Source organism: Cyprinus carpio, chromosome A5, assembly GCF_018340385.1.
Source record: "Cyprinus carpio isolate SPL01 chromosome A5, ASM1834038v1, whole genome shotgun sequence".
Classification (NCBI taxonomy): Eukaryota; Metazoa; Chordata; class Actinopteri; order Cypriniformes; family Cyprinidae; genus Cyprinus; species Cyprinus carpio.
The window spans coordinates 1,959,126-1,974,473 of NC_056576.1; the positions used below are offsets into that span (position 1 = coordinate 1,959,126).

At 39.9% G+C, this 15,348-nt stretch overlaps 1 protein-coding gene across 1 annotated transcript in view; it reads left to right on the forward strand.

The window, feature by feature from the left end:
- Positions 1 to 3,661: 3,661 nt before the first annotated feature.
- The window catches only part of LOC109097598 (metalloprotease TIKI1-like), a 39,571-nt gene continuing 27,884 nt past the window's right edge, over positions 3,662 to 15,348 (forward strand). Inside the window, exons 1-2 of the mRNA XM_042751254.1 lie at positions 3,662 to 3,853; positions 5,045 to 5,605. Coding sequence (XP_042607188.1) covers positions 3,740 to 3,853; positions 5,045 to 5,605 — 675 coding nt within the window. The 5' untranslated portion in view covers positions 3,662 to 3,739. The remainder of the gene's footprint in view (positions 3,854 to 5,044; positions 5,606 to 15,348) is intronic.

Here is a 15,348-nt window from a genome sequence, read left to right on the forward strand (position 1 = left end):
ACGATCTTTTCCCATCTGTCATACTGTCTGACATGTTGAGGTCAAGCAGGAGAAACTGTTATTAAACCGTTAAAATCTCTTTATAAACAGCCCTTAAAAACCTAACCAATATCACTACTGTAGGGTCTTGGAGAAATATAATTTTTTGAGCTTTGATAATTTTAGACTTTTCTTAAACTTGTGTTTGGTATATACAATTTTAAATGGTTTGGCACCTTCTACACTTCGTGATTGTGTGCATTTTCGCTCTACAGTCTCTGTAAGATCTACTAGATCATCATCTACTAGTGACTGTGTTGTTTCTTTTTGTCATTCTGACTTTGGATCATCATCTTTCTCAGTCAAAGCTATTATTCACTGGAACACTCTTCCAGAAGACATAAGGATGTGCACATCTATTGACATGTTTAAATTAAAACTAAAATCTTATTTAAAATCAACTCAAATCTGTAAACACTGACAAGGTTGTGGTTTAACTGAACGTTATCTTTACTGTTCTTTTTTTTTTTTTTTGGCTCTGACAGGATGTGTAGAAGTATTACTGTATTCTGTGTGTTTGTTGTTTTGTTCTTATGCTTACTTGTGATTATGATAATATTGAGATGTTTCAAACATGTTTAGAGTTAAATTATGGTGCAGATTTGAGAAGGTCCACGTGGGGGCGCTGCAAACTACCCTCTGGCTGAGGGGCTTTAGACTGGCTTTTAGTGAGGATGAGGATGATGTTCACACACTTCTGTGATATTTATTTAGTCAAGTGTTTTTAAGAGTAATAACGTGACTATTGGTGTTTTAACTTACACTAAAGCCTGTAATATGAGAGTTACGCTGGATAAAAATAAAGAGTGTGAGGTGTGCTATTGAGAAAACACCACAGAATGATTATTATTATATGTTTCATGCATTAATCACTTAATAAGTCCATGAAGGCCTCTACACATGCTTCGCAACATCAGACCAGTCAGTAAGCAAATTTTTCGGGAGTTTTGCTGAAATTCTGAAATGTTTTATTAGTTGTTTTTTACTGTTAATGTAATTTATTAATAGTTTGTTCATGTGCATGAAATTTAAATGTGAACTGTTTGTTGATTATAATAATACTCAACTTCTCAGCTCATATCTAAATTCAGTCGAGTCTTAATTTAGTTTGAGAGCTCTGCTCTCTCTGATTTAATGTAGATGATTATATTCACATACACTTCCAAGCAGGGCTGGACTAGCAATATATATTGTATTTTGGAATTTTTTTTTTTAGGTTTTTCTTACATGATTTTTAGTTTTATAATATTAAATGTTTTTTGGTGAGTAAGATTTTTAATGTTTTTTTTTTTTTTTTATTCTCTTCAGTTCACCAATTTATTTCATCCAAAATATAGCAAAATCAGTAATATTGTGAAATATTTTTACTATTTAAAATAACTGTTTTCTATTTGAATATATTTTAAAATGTAATTTATTCCTGCGATTTCAAAGCTGAATTTTTAGCATAATTTTTTTTTCATTACTCCAGTCACATGATCTTCAGAAATCATTCAAATATTCTGATTTGCTGCTCAAAAAACATTTATAATTATTATTATGTTAAAAACAGCTGAGTAGAATTTTTCAGGTTTCTTTGATGGAAAGAAAGTTCAGAAGAACAGCATTTATCAGATTTTTTTTGTAATATTATAAATGCCTTTATCGTAACTTTTGATCAGTTTAAAGCATCCTTGCTAATTTTTTTATTTTATTTATTTATTTATACCCCCCCCCCCCCCATAATAAATAAATAAAATACAAATTATACTGACTCCAAGCTTTTGAATAGTATATGTATAATGTTACAAAAGCTTTTTATTTTAGATAAATGCTGATCTTTGGATCTTTCTGTTGGATCTTTCTTACTGTTCAAACTTTTTTGACTGGTATTGTATGTATCACACTCATATCTTGTTTTGGAAAAGAATAAAACGTCAGGTCCGACAATTTGTTTAGTGTCTTTTTTATTTAAATCTAGCTTTATTCGCAATGGCCCATGGAAACCTCTGAACACACTTGACTTGGCCAAAAAATCGCGGGGGAAGAATTCATGTTTTATTAAAAAGTGTGTACGTATTCTAGACTCATGGCGCACGCAACTGCCTCCGTTGAGAGTCCTATCAAGTACTTTACCGATTCAACTTTTCTCCTCTCCTCCTCCTGCTTGGCTCTTTGGCCCGCTTCACTCACCGAAGAGCAAGTATGTTCTTGATAAAGCTGCTGTGAAAACGTGGGAAAAGCCGACTAGGAAGAAGTTGGGGTGATGCGTTTATATAGGCGGAGCAAAATACTTCATCGCTCCATCTATAGCGCATTGTGATTGGATGTTAACACTGTCAGTACAGGAGACAAACCAATGGACCACTGGCTGCTCGCTGTCCGTGCGTGATGGTCCACGGCAATAATATAAAAAAAAAAAAAAAAAAAACCTTCTGTCGGCCCCTTAGGTGCGTCGGCCCACCGGGAAAATGCCCGGTATGCCCGATTACCAGTCCAGCCCTGCTTCCAAGAAAATCAAGAAACTGTTGTTATGGTCCTTAAAGTGACAAATGTGAATCTTTGCACAAATACATTATAAGAGACAAACATTCATCTCAAAGGTCATGTTTATGACTGTTTTGTTCTCTAAGTCATCATATGTCACTTAAATACTATATCTGTCTGTTAATTTTTGTTTTTTTTTTTTATTTTGTTTTGATTGATGAATAGTATTAAGATTTAAAATGAAAAAATAGATAAATTTGACCCAAAACTTCACCTAAAATTTACATGAAATGGGAAAAAATAAATACATAAAAAATAATTTTACATAAAATGCACTTACATAAAACTATATAACAGTACTTCAGTGATACTAAAGTAACATTAGTTTAAAATATATTCAAATCATCGCGAGACTGAGTGAGTTTGAGGTTTTATAGTGGAGTGTTTTAGAAGCTCCATCGGGACAAAGTTTCACAAATAACTCCAATTAAATACTAAATATGCAAAAAGTTGTCTTTTCCTGTTCCCGGAATATGGATTTTGTGCTAGAGTCCGGGTTCGTGTGAAATCACTATAATTAGTCCGATGTCCAGCAGCAGAAGTGAATAAATATCATCATAAATTAACTATCATAACTTCATTACAGTGTAACTAACAGAGTGACGCAGTAAAAGTCTTTTAGATTACACATATTACAGGTTACGTTCTCTCTCTCCTTGGTTATTTGGCGACAGTGTGTGTGTGTGTGTGTGTGTGTGTGTGTGTGTGTGTGACAGACTCGTAAGCGCAGAAAGTCCTGCAGTAGTTCCGCGGGGTCCGACAGGCTCAAATCACATTATTTACCAGAGTAAGGGTCTGGGGGGAGGTAAAGCCCCCTCTGAGACACACACACACACACACACACACACACACTCGTCGAGCTGCGGGGAGAGTGCTCGGACCGAAGCGCGTGATTTGGCGCTGAAGCACGCACGCGAGAGTTTCCAGAGCTCCTCAGCAGCTGGAGTGTGATCAGGATGTGTGTGAGCTTCAGGACAGTGCATCTGCTCTCACGGAGCTGGACTTTAACTAACACAACCATCATCATCACCATCATCACCATCATGTCGTAGAGGTTGTTGAATCTCCAGCATGGGTGGCTTCAGTATGACTGGGATCCCCTGCACTCTTGAGGAATGTTCTGACTCTCAGTGAAGCAGAGTTGAGTTTGGTGAAGATTCCTCAGAAGATTGAGATGATGATGATGATGCTGGACAGTTGGGGCGCTTTTCTCCAAACCTGCTTGATAATGATGGTGAGAGCAAACCAGCACAACCTCAGAGAGACCAGCTGCGACCTCAACACCAAAGTGAGTGCTTTCCTTTATTAAAAACTTACAAATCACTCCCTTAAACTCGGTATTACCAATCGTGAACATTCACGGTGGAAATATGAATATTTATGTATATAAAAGTTACATTTGCGTGACTGCTTTAATATTAAATAATGTAGGACCAATAATGAGTTCTTAATAAGTTCTTAAACGCCTCCAGCTCTCTGATATGGAGCATGCATGTGTGATATTGGAGTATAAACACTGCATCTGACATGTAACCGGCTCTTTGGGTGAAATATTTGTCATTTTTCACTAAATGGATTTAAATCCCAGTGTTTGAATGCAAGATAAAAGCTCTGAACTCTAGAAAACAGTCATACTTTCACTGACATTGATAGAGTTTTATAGGCTGAACATAAAACACGATGCTTCTACAATAGCTGACAGTGTTTTATTAAGTATAAACGGTTTCTTTAAAAGTATTCTGTCACTTTATTTAATATGCATTTGTTGAAAGTTGTTTCTGGAGTGTCAGACTGTCAAAGTTTTCGTTCTGGACGTGTATTGGCCTCGACACTAATTAGATATTAACTGTCTTTTGAAGGCATTATCAGCTTGTGAAGAAACTTCAGCTCTTCAGTCATGTCCTACACAGCAGTCGGTGTGTGTGTGTGTGTGTGTGTGTACTGCAGCGCTCAGAAACACAGTCTGTGATTGATTTGAGTGTCTCAGAACATCATCATCAAACTTCACGAGCTTCAGGAGTCTGTTAAATGTTTACAAGCGTTTCACAGCTGCACATCTTTGTCTCATTAATCTGAGAGAATGAAAAAACACTTTACGTTGAGACAGAGTGACATATATTGGCCAATATTTAGACGTTTTGAGGTTATTGGTCAATAACAAATGTCTGCTACAAAAACAGAAGCGCGTTCCCTTTCAAATCATCATATTAGAATGATTTCTGAAGATCATGTGACACTGAAGACTGGAGTAATGATGCTGAAAATACAGCTGCGCATCACAGAAATAAATTACACTTTAACAGAGATTCACATAGAAAACAGATGTTTTAAATTGTAAAAATATTTCACAATTTTTACTATATTTTTGATCAAATAAATGCAGCTTTAACGAACAGAAGAGACTTCTTTTATTGATGTCTCTGAAAGCCTCTGAAAGGCCCAAACCTCTAGTTGTCTTCTTCTTTCTTTCTGTCTCCAGCAAAGCGAGCTCAACTCCTTCCTGTGGACGATAAAGCGAGACCCGCCCTCGTACTTCTACGGCACCATTCACGTCCCGTACACACGCGTCTGGGACTTCATCCCCGAGAACTCCAAGCAGGCCTTCCAGGAGAGCAGCATCGTGTGCTTCGAGCTGGACCTGACTGACCCGTACACCATCTCAGCGCTGAGCAGCTGTCAGCTGCTGCCGCAGGGAGAGAACCTGCAGGACCTGCTGCCCAGAGACATCTACCGGCGGCTCAAGACTCACCTGGAGTACGTCAAGCTCATGCTGCCGTCCTGGATGACGCCGGACCAGCGGGGCAAGGGCCTGTACGCAGACTACCTGTTCAACGCCATCGCCGGGAACTGGGAGCGCAAGCGGCCCGTGTGGGTGATGCTGATGGTCAACTCTCTGACCGAGGCCGACATCAAGACGCGCGGCGCTCCTGTGCTGGACCTGTATCTGGCGCAGGAGGCCCAGAGGATGAGGAAGAGGACGGGAGCCGTGGAGAAGGTGGAGGAGCAGTGCCATCCTCTGAACGGACTCAACTTCTCTCAGGTGAGTGTGTGAGAACCTGTTCATCCTTAAAATACCCGATTGGTGCTGAACATGGAGTTAATTGGGGAATAATTACGTTTTTTTTGTTTTTGAAAGAAGTCTCTTCTGCTCACCAGAGCTGCATTTATTTGATCAAAAGAAACGTAAAAATAGTGAAATATTATTCTGATGTAAAACACCTGTTTTCTCTGTGAATATCTGTTAAACAGTAATTTATTTCTGTGATGTGCAGCTGTATTTTCAGCATCATTACTCCAGTCTTCAGTGTCACATGATCTTCAGAAATCATTCTAATATACTGGTAATTTATTTCTCCCTAACAACACCCCTTAGCTTTTAATAATTCACTGTAAACCACGGCTTCGCGGAGCTTATTGCTTTTATAAAACGTATACGTAGTAAGGTTTCAGAAAAATAAAAACAGAGCAAATAACGATGTGTGCGGGGTCATATGATGTTTTTTTAAAGATCATTATTTTGTGTATTTGGTGTAACAGAATGTTGACATGCTTTAATGATCAAAAAAAAATTTTTGCAAATACTGTACATTATTGTAGTTCCTCTATGCTCCGCCTCTCTTAAACGTGTCGTTCTCTACAAAGCCCCTCGTTCTGACAAGCACAGTCTGCTCTTATTGGCAATCTGGCCCAGTGCATTGTGATTGGCCGAACACCACAAGCACACATCGGAAATGTAACGCCCCTTTCCATAATCGTGAGCTTCATCTTTCAAAATAAATGTAAAGACTAATGGCCAACTGACCCAGTGCTTTAGTTTTACCATCAGTTCAATCCTGAAAGGAGAACAGAGTCAGTGACAGACACAGTGATGAAGCTCGTATGTGTTTGCAGTACACAAGACACGGACGGTTAAGACAGATGACCCCACTGTGATGTGACCTCTCTTTCAATCTCTCTCGCTCTCTCTCTCTCACACACACACACACACACACACACACACAATCTCGCTCTCTCTCTCTCACACACACACACACACACACCTATTGGCAAAACTCCCCATTTGAACAGTCAATAGCAAATACTTAAATTAATAACAAACCATACTTCCAGTGGCTGATTCAGGAGCGTCAGATTGTCGTAGCAAATTCAGAATGACCTCCTCTCCTAGGTTCACGAAACGGTCGTCCATAAGATGTGTTGCTGTTCTGTTGTAAGTAATCTTAAAGATTCCTAAACGCATCTACTCTTGGAAGACCAAATAAAGTGCTTTTGCTTTCTCCTAGACACACGCACACCTCCCTGACATGACTGCTTCAACTCTTATTGCGTTTACTGAAACCACGCCTTCTTTCTTTGTGTGAACATTTGGGCAACATTACGCAAATCTTCCCACACACTGATGTAGAGATGTGGGGCGTGTTAGAACGAGCCGTTTTAGGTGGTGTGGTAGAATCCTAACTTTGATAAAGAATATCTCTTTGGATTTGAGACTTTAAGTCTTTGTAACTTCAGGGATCTTCTTCATTCACCAAGAGCTTGTAACACTCCAAAGAGAAAGAAAAAATTGAAATCGCATCATATGACCCCCTTTAATAAAAACAGTATTCTTCCACCAAACAATGTAGTTCCTCAGAAACAGTTGTGGTTGCAACAAAGTGGTTGCTGAGCAACACTCAAACGTAAGCTGCATTTATCGGTTTGTAGAGCAATTTACAACAGCTTTGAACGCGGCTCAACCAATCAGAATCAAGGACAGAAGTATCTGTTTTATAAGATATGGTTGGTTCTCCCTTGTTTTTGATTACATGAAACAGCTGAGTGCATACATTAGTATCACACTTCAAGCACGCAATATGCTTACATTAAAACGTTTGCATCAAGACGTCCAGTTTGCTAGAACTGCATCAGTTTTGGCCACTACTGTATGCCACGATGTCATCCATATGAAGTGTCTAGCAAACAAATCACACTTCAGATCTGAATAACAGGAGAATCCAGATGAATGGAGCTCGTAGATCATCCTGTTTCTCTGTCCTTAAGCTCTTCAATCCCTGAAGGAACTCGAAGCGTCTTCAGCGCTGAGACGAGGCTGGGCTTCACCAGCAGACCTCACGGTGAGATACGGCTCTGACAGCGACTCAGCGCTCAGCGTGTGGTGAATGTTTGCGTCGGTCCGAGTAACGGCCGTATGATGACGTGTGGAGAGCGTTTCCTTTGAGAAAAACCACCGTCAGACACACACCGAGACTCACAGATCTTCACCACAAACACACAACTTCACTTAACTTGAAGAATTTATGACAGAAATATATTACTATCATATATGTACTTCAAAAAATAATACAAGTATTTTATTTGACGGAAAAAGTGCAATGCTTTTCTAAAAATTATTTGTTACATTTTCATTGGATTACATAATAAAATATCAATTAGATTTGTAAAGTTTTATAAATTAATTTCATTAGACAAATTTTTGGATGACGAGTTTGTGTTAAATCATAAAACACAGAATCCAGAAAAAATAAAATGGAAAACAGAGTATTTAAGGAAAAATCAAATGGACTTCATGTAGCCCTAAAAGAAAGAAGAAGAAAAAACAGCTACTCTGTGGAGTTTAATTGTTAAACAAACAAGTTGTGTTTACACTCATTATGAAGGTCTAACAGACATGTGGAAAGCATTTCCTTCCCCACTGATGGTAAATTAATAATGTGATAAATATTGATATGCACGATGGAGAAAAACAAGATAATATTATGATACGTAAACAGAATAATGAGAGTTTACTATTGTATTTTTTAGAGCTGCTTTATAGCAGAATTGAATTTTGTGTGCATCATTGAAGCACTGTTTTTTGTCCATAACTGTGAAGCTGCTTTCAAACAATCTGTATTGATGGTATAAAGCGCTGACTTGACTGGATAGGATAATGTTTGTCGCCCAGCTCTAAGCTAAATCAGTGATGGATTCAAAAGACAGTGTCCAGTATTCGGTTCAGTCTCGATTCAGATTCTCACAGATGATTGAACTTTCAGATCCTCGCTGGATCTCAGGACCAAATCAGGAACTGTAAGAACCGGCCAAATCCTTTCATAGCTTCTGGCGCCTTTAACGCGCCTCTGCCGCGAATTCCACTGGTGTTTTTAATGCTTACCACTTTGTGGCGTAAAACATAACTTTAAAGCTTTGAGAAAATAATCTCGCTGCCAAATCACACTGGATTTCAGAAACACGGCCAGTAATGATAAATATTGTTTGTACAGATGGGGACCCTTAAATGGCACATTTAAATCTTCGGCCTCGCAGCGCTGCGATCACAGATGAGTCTCGGAGCGATCGTGCGGTCATCAGCTCTCAAACACAACCCCGTCACCAGCAGAGTCTCACGCAGAACCAGCGCTGCTCTCTGGAGCTCTCCGAGGATGATAGGAGACGTGATCGTGGATCTCAGACAGTGCTGGAAACCGCTTCAGCTCACATTATACAGAGAAGACGAAATCAAAGAGCTGAGTGTTTCTGCTGCTCATGTACACTTTCAAATCAGATTCAGTGTGACACACGGTTCCAGTCTGCTTTCTTCAGAAAGCCTTCAGCTGAACGCTCAACACTATCACGTTCATATAGATTTGTTGGTTACTGTGATCGAGGTTGATTTGCATGCTGCTGGAGCTCAGATGTATGTCAGACGTGGTTTAAGTACAGTAAACAGTGCTGTGTGAAAGGTATGTATTTAAACTGTCCATGTACTTTCTGTCTCTGTTTCTATATGTTTCAGAAACACGTTCACACTGATGTATTTGTCTGGCTCAGTGTGTTTTAGTCCTGTGGTCACAACCTCTCTGTGTTTCTCATTGGTGTGCCACGTTTCTTTTCAGACGAAGGTGTTTCTACGGTTGTAATACGAGTCATTACACGAGTCTCTCTGGTTTACTCCAGCGTGAGGTAGCAGGATTTTAAGGTGTTTCTACGGTTGTAATACGAGTCATTACACGAGTCTCTTGCTCGTTCTTCAGCAGCAGGTGTTTCTCATTCGTTTCCACTTAGCAAACACACACACGCTCATGATTGAGAGTTTATTGGGAGTCTGACGCACGGCCGACTGGGAAACTCAAGCTGCTCAGATTTATGGTCTCGACGCCAGCGGGATGTTACTGGGTTGTGTGATATTAGGGTGTAGGAGGGTCAGACTGAACACCATCAGTCTCTCTCTCAGCTGTGATAGTGACACACACACACCTGCACCACTGAGATTCATTCTCTAGAGATCCGTCCTGGAGTGCTGTGTTTCCTCGCCGCTGTTGACCAAACACACGGGTATCAGATGCAGCTCATCCCTCCGCTGGTGTCTGTATCCGGATCAACAACAACCCCCTCGAAACGAACTCGTTGTGCTGATCTTCTCGTGAGAGGTGTGACAGGAGCTGTCTGTCTGTGTCAGATTAGAGTACATCTCATGTTGTCTATCTGCCCGAGGCGTCTCTCGACTCAGAAACCTGCTCCTGGTTTTAACCCGGCTCACGCGGGACAGACTTCACAGATCCGACCCTCGGGCGAAATCCTTGATCAGCCTCAGAGAGACGAGAGAAGAGCGACGCTCCTGTCCTACTTTACTAGTTACTCGAATTATTACCCACGGTAAACACAACATGCACTTCAGTGCTATTTTAAAAGTTAGTCCTTTATTTAGAATTATCTGTCTGTCTGTTGAGAATCTTAAAGATAAAAATACAGGCTTGTGTATTATTACTACAAAAGAGCAGATTTCAAATGTATCTCGTTCCTTGTCTATATATATATTTTTTTTGTCTTTTAGTTTTTTATTTTAAGAATTTTAAATTTGTATTAATTTTATTTTTTTCATATTTTAACTATTTTTTATTAATTATTTGTACATATTTATTTATTGTTTTGAATGGCTGTCAGTTAAGCCCATCAGCTCTTCATACTGCACAATATAAGTGTTGCTCTCAGTCATTTAATAAATGATCCAGATACCAAGTGCAGATTATTTTCATACACATATTTGACCTTTAACTTAAATGCTTCAGTGTTTGAGCTTGGCCGGTTGTGTTTGGTCAGGATTGAATGTAAGGTTTCTTCATGCTGGATGGATGTTGTGTGTGTGTTGAAGCACATCTCCAGTTGAAGCTCTTTAATGGCCATCATTCCCTGCTGTTGTTCTGTCCCGGTCTTTGACAGGCACTCAGGGGTTTGTTTGTGTGTCGCCTCCATTAGCATGTGTGTGTGAGTAACTGGCTCTAGAGAGAGAGTAGAGTATGGCAGAGTATCTGTACACAGTGTCAGATAAGAAACTGAGAAGCATGATGAGATGAAGAATAATCGGAGGAAAGATGATGATGGTGGAGGAGGGAGGTTGTGTTCACACTGTGATCTGAATCAGATGGAAACAGAACTGCACTTCCTCACAGAATGCTCCAAACACACGGACACACGGACAGTGTTCTGAGATCAAATACAGCAGATCCATCAGACAGTTAAAACTCTCTCAAACCAGGAGAAACTGTGCTATCTGTGAGGAGAACACACATCTTTTGTCTTCTCCAGATGTTCACTGATGGACTGGAGTGCTGTGGATTACTTGTGGATTATTGTGATGTTTTTATCAGCTGTTTGGACTCTCATTCTGACGGCACCCATTCACTGCAGAGCATCCATTGCTGAGACACTGATGCAGTGCTACATTTCTACAAATCTTTTTCAGCAAACTGGGTGAACTATTCCATTAGTGTTGTAAAATTCATCAATTATGTAACAAACTCAGTTCTGGCTGTAAAGCAGCTCCATAGAAGACAAAAGTGTCATCTGAATTGTGAGATATAAACTCAGAATTGCAACAAAAAAGTCAGAATTGAGAGATAAAAAGTGCTATTTTTATTCCTCGTCAGAAACATGCTTCCGTACAAATGCAATGCTGTGTTTATTAATTTTTCAGATTTCTTCCCACTGCACGTCTCAGTGTTTTGTGTGGTTTCTCGGCGCTGAGGGATTGTGGGTATCGTCTGCTGTAGCGAGTGGTTTAATCTCAGAGCAGACGTGATGGATGTGATGCGGAGCAGCAGGGATCGAGTCTCACGGCTAATGAAAGCAGATGCTGGTGGATTCACACTTCTGACTGCTGATTGAGGCGCTTTAAATTTGATCTAAGAGGATACGTGACTGTATTTAAAGTGGTCAACATTATGACCCAGTTCTGGACGGTGATGTAATCGCACTCCCACAATCCCCTCCTGCAGCAGATGAAAGACGCTGCTGTCAAACTCTCTTTCACGCCGTCGGTCACTCGCTCTTTGAAGTCTCTCTGCTCCTCTGACGATCTCCGGAGCGGATCGTATTGTGGAGCTGTTGCTCTTGGCTAGCGGCTCCTGAGGGTCTCGTGGGTCAAAGCGTTCGTTCGTTCGCTCACTCTCCCGCGGCCGGTGCCCCTGTATTGTTTACTTTTTGTCCCGGCTGAGAGAGAATTCCACTCACTCGCATGAAACGCCTGCGTTTTCAGGGTCACTTACACCCAAAGAGTGTTTGTCTTTGGGGATGGAGCTCTTTGTGTGTATGAGAGTGTGTGTGTGTGCTCACTGACCTCATAAAAACTACACACACACACACACACACTCTCTCACAGTGAACATGCTGTCGGTCTGTCTGTTGTTCAAAGCATAGATATGCTCACAGTCTGAGATCAGGATGAGTTTGTTTCTTCATCAGGTTTGTAGAAATGTAGCACTGCATCAGTGTCTCAGCAATGGATGCTCTGCAGTGAATGGGTGCCGTCAGAATGAGAGACCAAACAGCTGATAAAAACATCACAATAATCCACAAGTAATCCACAGCGCTCCAGTCCATCAGTGAACATCTGGAGAAGACAAAAGATGAAACACATCCATCCATCAAAAAATATAATTTGGAGAAGACAAGTTGACAAAAATCACAAAAGTTATGTAATGCATTGCTTTCCATAAAAAGTAACAAAGAAGCACAATTAGTTACTTTTTAGGGAATAACGCAATGTGACGCATTAAAAGTGACTTCCCCATCACTGTCTATCATCAAGACATTTTTAACTTGAAACCGTTGCTTCCAAATAACATTCAAATCCATAATTCATAATAACGATTCATAATAATGCTTTGTTCAATTGTGATGGAATGACACACTTCTCCAAATCAGATGAAGAAACCAACTCATGGAGTGGGGGGCACATTTTTCATTCTGGGTGAACTATTCCTTTAATACAAGCATCTTTACAGTACTGAACATGAAATAAATCGTGTCAGTGTCACATTAGACTTCAGTTTCTACTATACAGAGCTCTCCGGTGGGTTCGTGTTTTTACTGGCGTCTGCCCTCAGCGACTGAACAGAAGAAGGCGGAGCCTCAGAGCCACACCCACCTGTTACACAATCACCATTAACCAATGGTAGCTTGAAGGCGTTTCCCAGCTGTAGAGAACTTTGCAGGAAAGTCACTTTGGCAAACCTTTCGAACTCCTGAAACAAACTCTTGATTTCGCTCATGCAACATTTGTCTTTTGTTTCTTTCTCTTCACTTTTGTAAACACTTCTGAAGACATTTTTAGCAGAGCTGAACCTTTTAGAGTTCTCATCTAAAACAAATATAAGGTTTTAAAATGGCACTTTATAGCACTTTTATCTTGTTACTCACCATGAAAAAAGGCAATGAAGCTGCTGCGGTGTTAAAACACCAACCGACCGGCTCTCCAGCGTTGTGCATGTTCTCATACTCTTCTTGCTCTTCTCTTTCCCACACGTTTGTCAGAATTCCTCTGTGAAATTCCTCTTGCACAGGATGGTTTCCCTCCCTCATAATCACACGGACAAAGATGCACTCAGAAACAACTCCATTTGAAATATGTTATGAATCTGCGGCCGCTCTCACGTGTGTGTGTGTGTGTGTGTGTGTGTGTGTGTTTGCGGTCTGACGGATGGACTCTGTTTCAGTGTCTACATCAATTTGAAAGTTGGTTGAAAAGCCACAAACGGGCCTTGGCTCGCAGCCACATGCGGATCCATTTCTTTGGGGTTGAGAGGTTATCCGCACATATTTTCCACTACAGAGATGAGTTTTCATGATGGGGCTTGAGCTGAAGCCAAGCAGACGCGTGCATCTTCACATTGTGCATGTGAGTTCAGTCTCAGAAAAGACAAGTTTCTACCTTATTTATCTCTAAAGGTGCACATTAGTACCTCAGAGTAGTGGTATGTGCCATCAGGGTACTTCTGTGAACCTTTTAGGGGCATATTTAAGGGTTTTGCACCAGTGACAAGATGTTGCACCACTAAAGGTAAAATTTTTGCATTTTTTTTTCTTCTTGATAATGTTACACTCTAAAAAATGCTGAGTTGTTTTAACCCAACTTTGGGTCAAATATGGACTAACCCAACCGTTGGGTTAAATTTTTACATTAAATTTTTAACCCAAATTTGGGTTAGTCCATGTTTTGGGTTGAAACAACCCAGCATTTTTTAGAGTGTATGACATGATAAACATTTTAATTATTAACTCTTGTACAGTTGTCACATGAATTGTTATTGTGTTTGGATTCACTGAGAGATTTTGGACACATTTATGTTTAGAATCTGTCATCAAGACGTCTGGAGCATGAGGTGCTTTTCAGTCCCTGTTTCAGCTCAGCGGTTCTTGCGAGCTGATTGGCTGAGGCTGCGTGTGTGGGCCGGATGAAGCTGTCAATCAAAGCGCACTCACTTTAGCGTGTGACACTGATTCTGTCAGACAGTGTAAATATTTGGCTGTGATTGAGCAGTAAGGTAAACACAGGGCCTGGGGGGCAAATGCAGAACGCAAATTAAATGACTGATCAAAGCCCTCATGCATCACAGCTACGCCGACCTGCATTTGTCTGTTCATCACATAATCGCACCACAATTAGTTCCAGACAAGAACCGCCTACTTAGAATAACATTAGACTTAAAATCACATTACAGCTCAAGATTGATGGCCTACAGCTTGTGCATTTCCATAGACACAGACATTTCCATGAATACATATACTATCTGTGTATTAGTGACTCTGTTTTTAAGAATGAGTCACTGAATCATTCATTCAGTTGATTTATTCAGAAATAAGCAACTCTTTGAGTGAGTCACTTGAATCATTCAGCACTCAAATGATTCAGTGATTCACTGTGCCTCATGCTTAAATCATATTTTAAATATATTAAATATATTATTTATTCAGTTGATTAATTCAGAAATTAAATTACTGAGTCACTTGAATCATTCAGCTGATTCAGTGATTCACTGTTAATGAGTGTTTGAATCATTAATTTAATTAAATAGTGTTTACCTATACATACATATTGAATCTCGCTCATCTCTCTCTCTGTGTGTGATTCTCCTTTGACGTTTTCAGAAGGAGGAATGATAAAAACATCTCGGTGTGTGTCGATGCGTCTCGTCCAGCTGTCAGGAGGACCTTTAACATGTCGATGTTTAACACAGAGACGCTGCGGTGTGGGAGTGTTTACAGCTCTACGAGCTGCTTTAAGTGAATGTATTATTTATTTGATCACGTTATGATTCTCTAGAAGCAGTGAGTAACTCCTCAGAGTTAGACTTGAATTGTCACGTAGCTTATGAAGAGTGTTAAAAGGATTTATGCACCAAAACAAACAATTCTGTTGAATTTTACTGACTGAAAAGAGTGTTAAATGGGTTTATGCACCAAAACAAACAATTCTGTTGAATTTTACTGACTGAACTATAAAATGGTAACTCACTAAACTAGTTT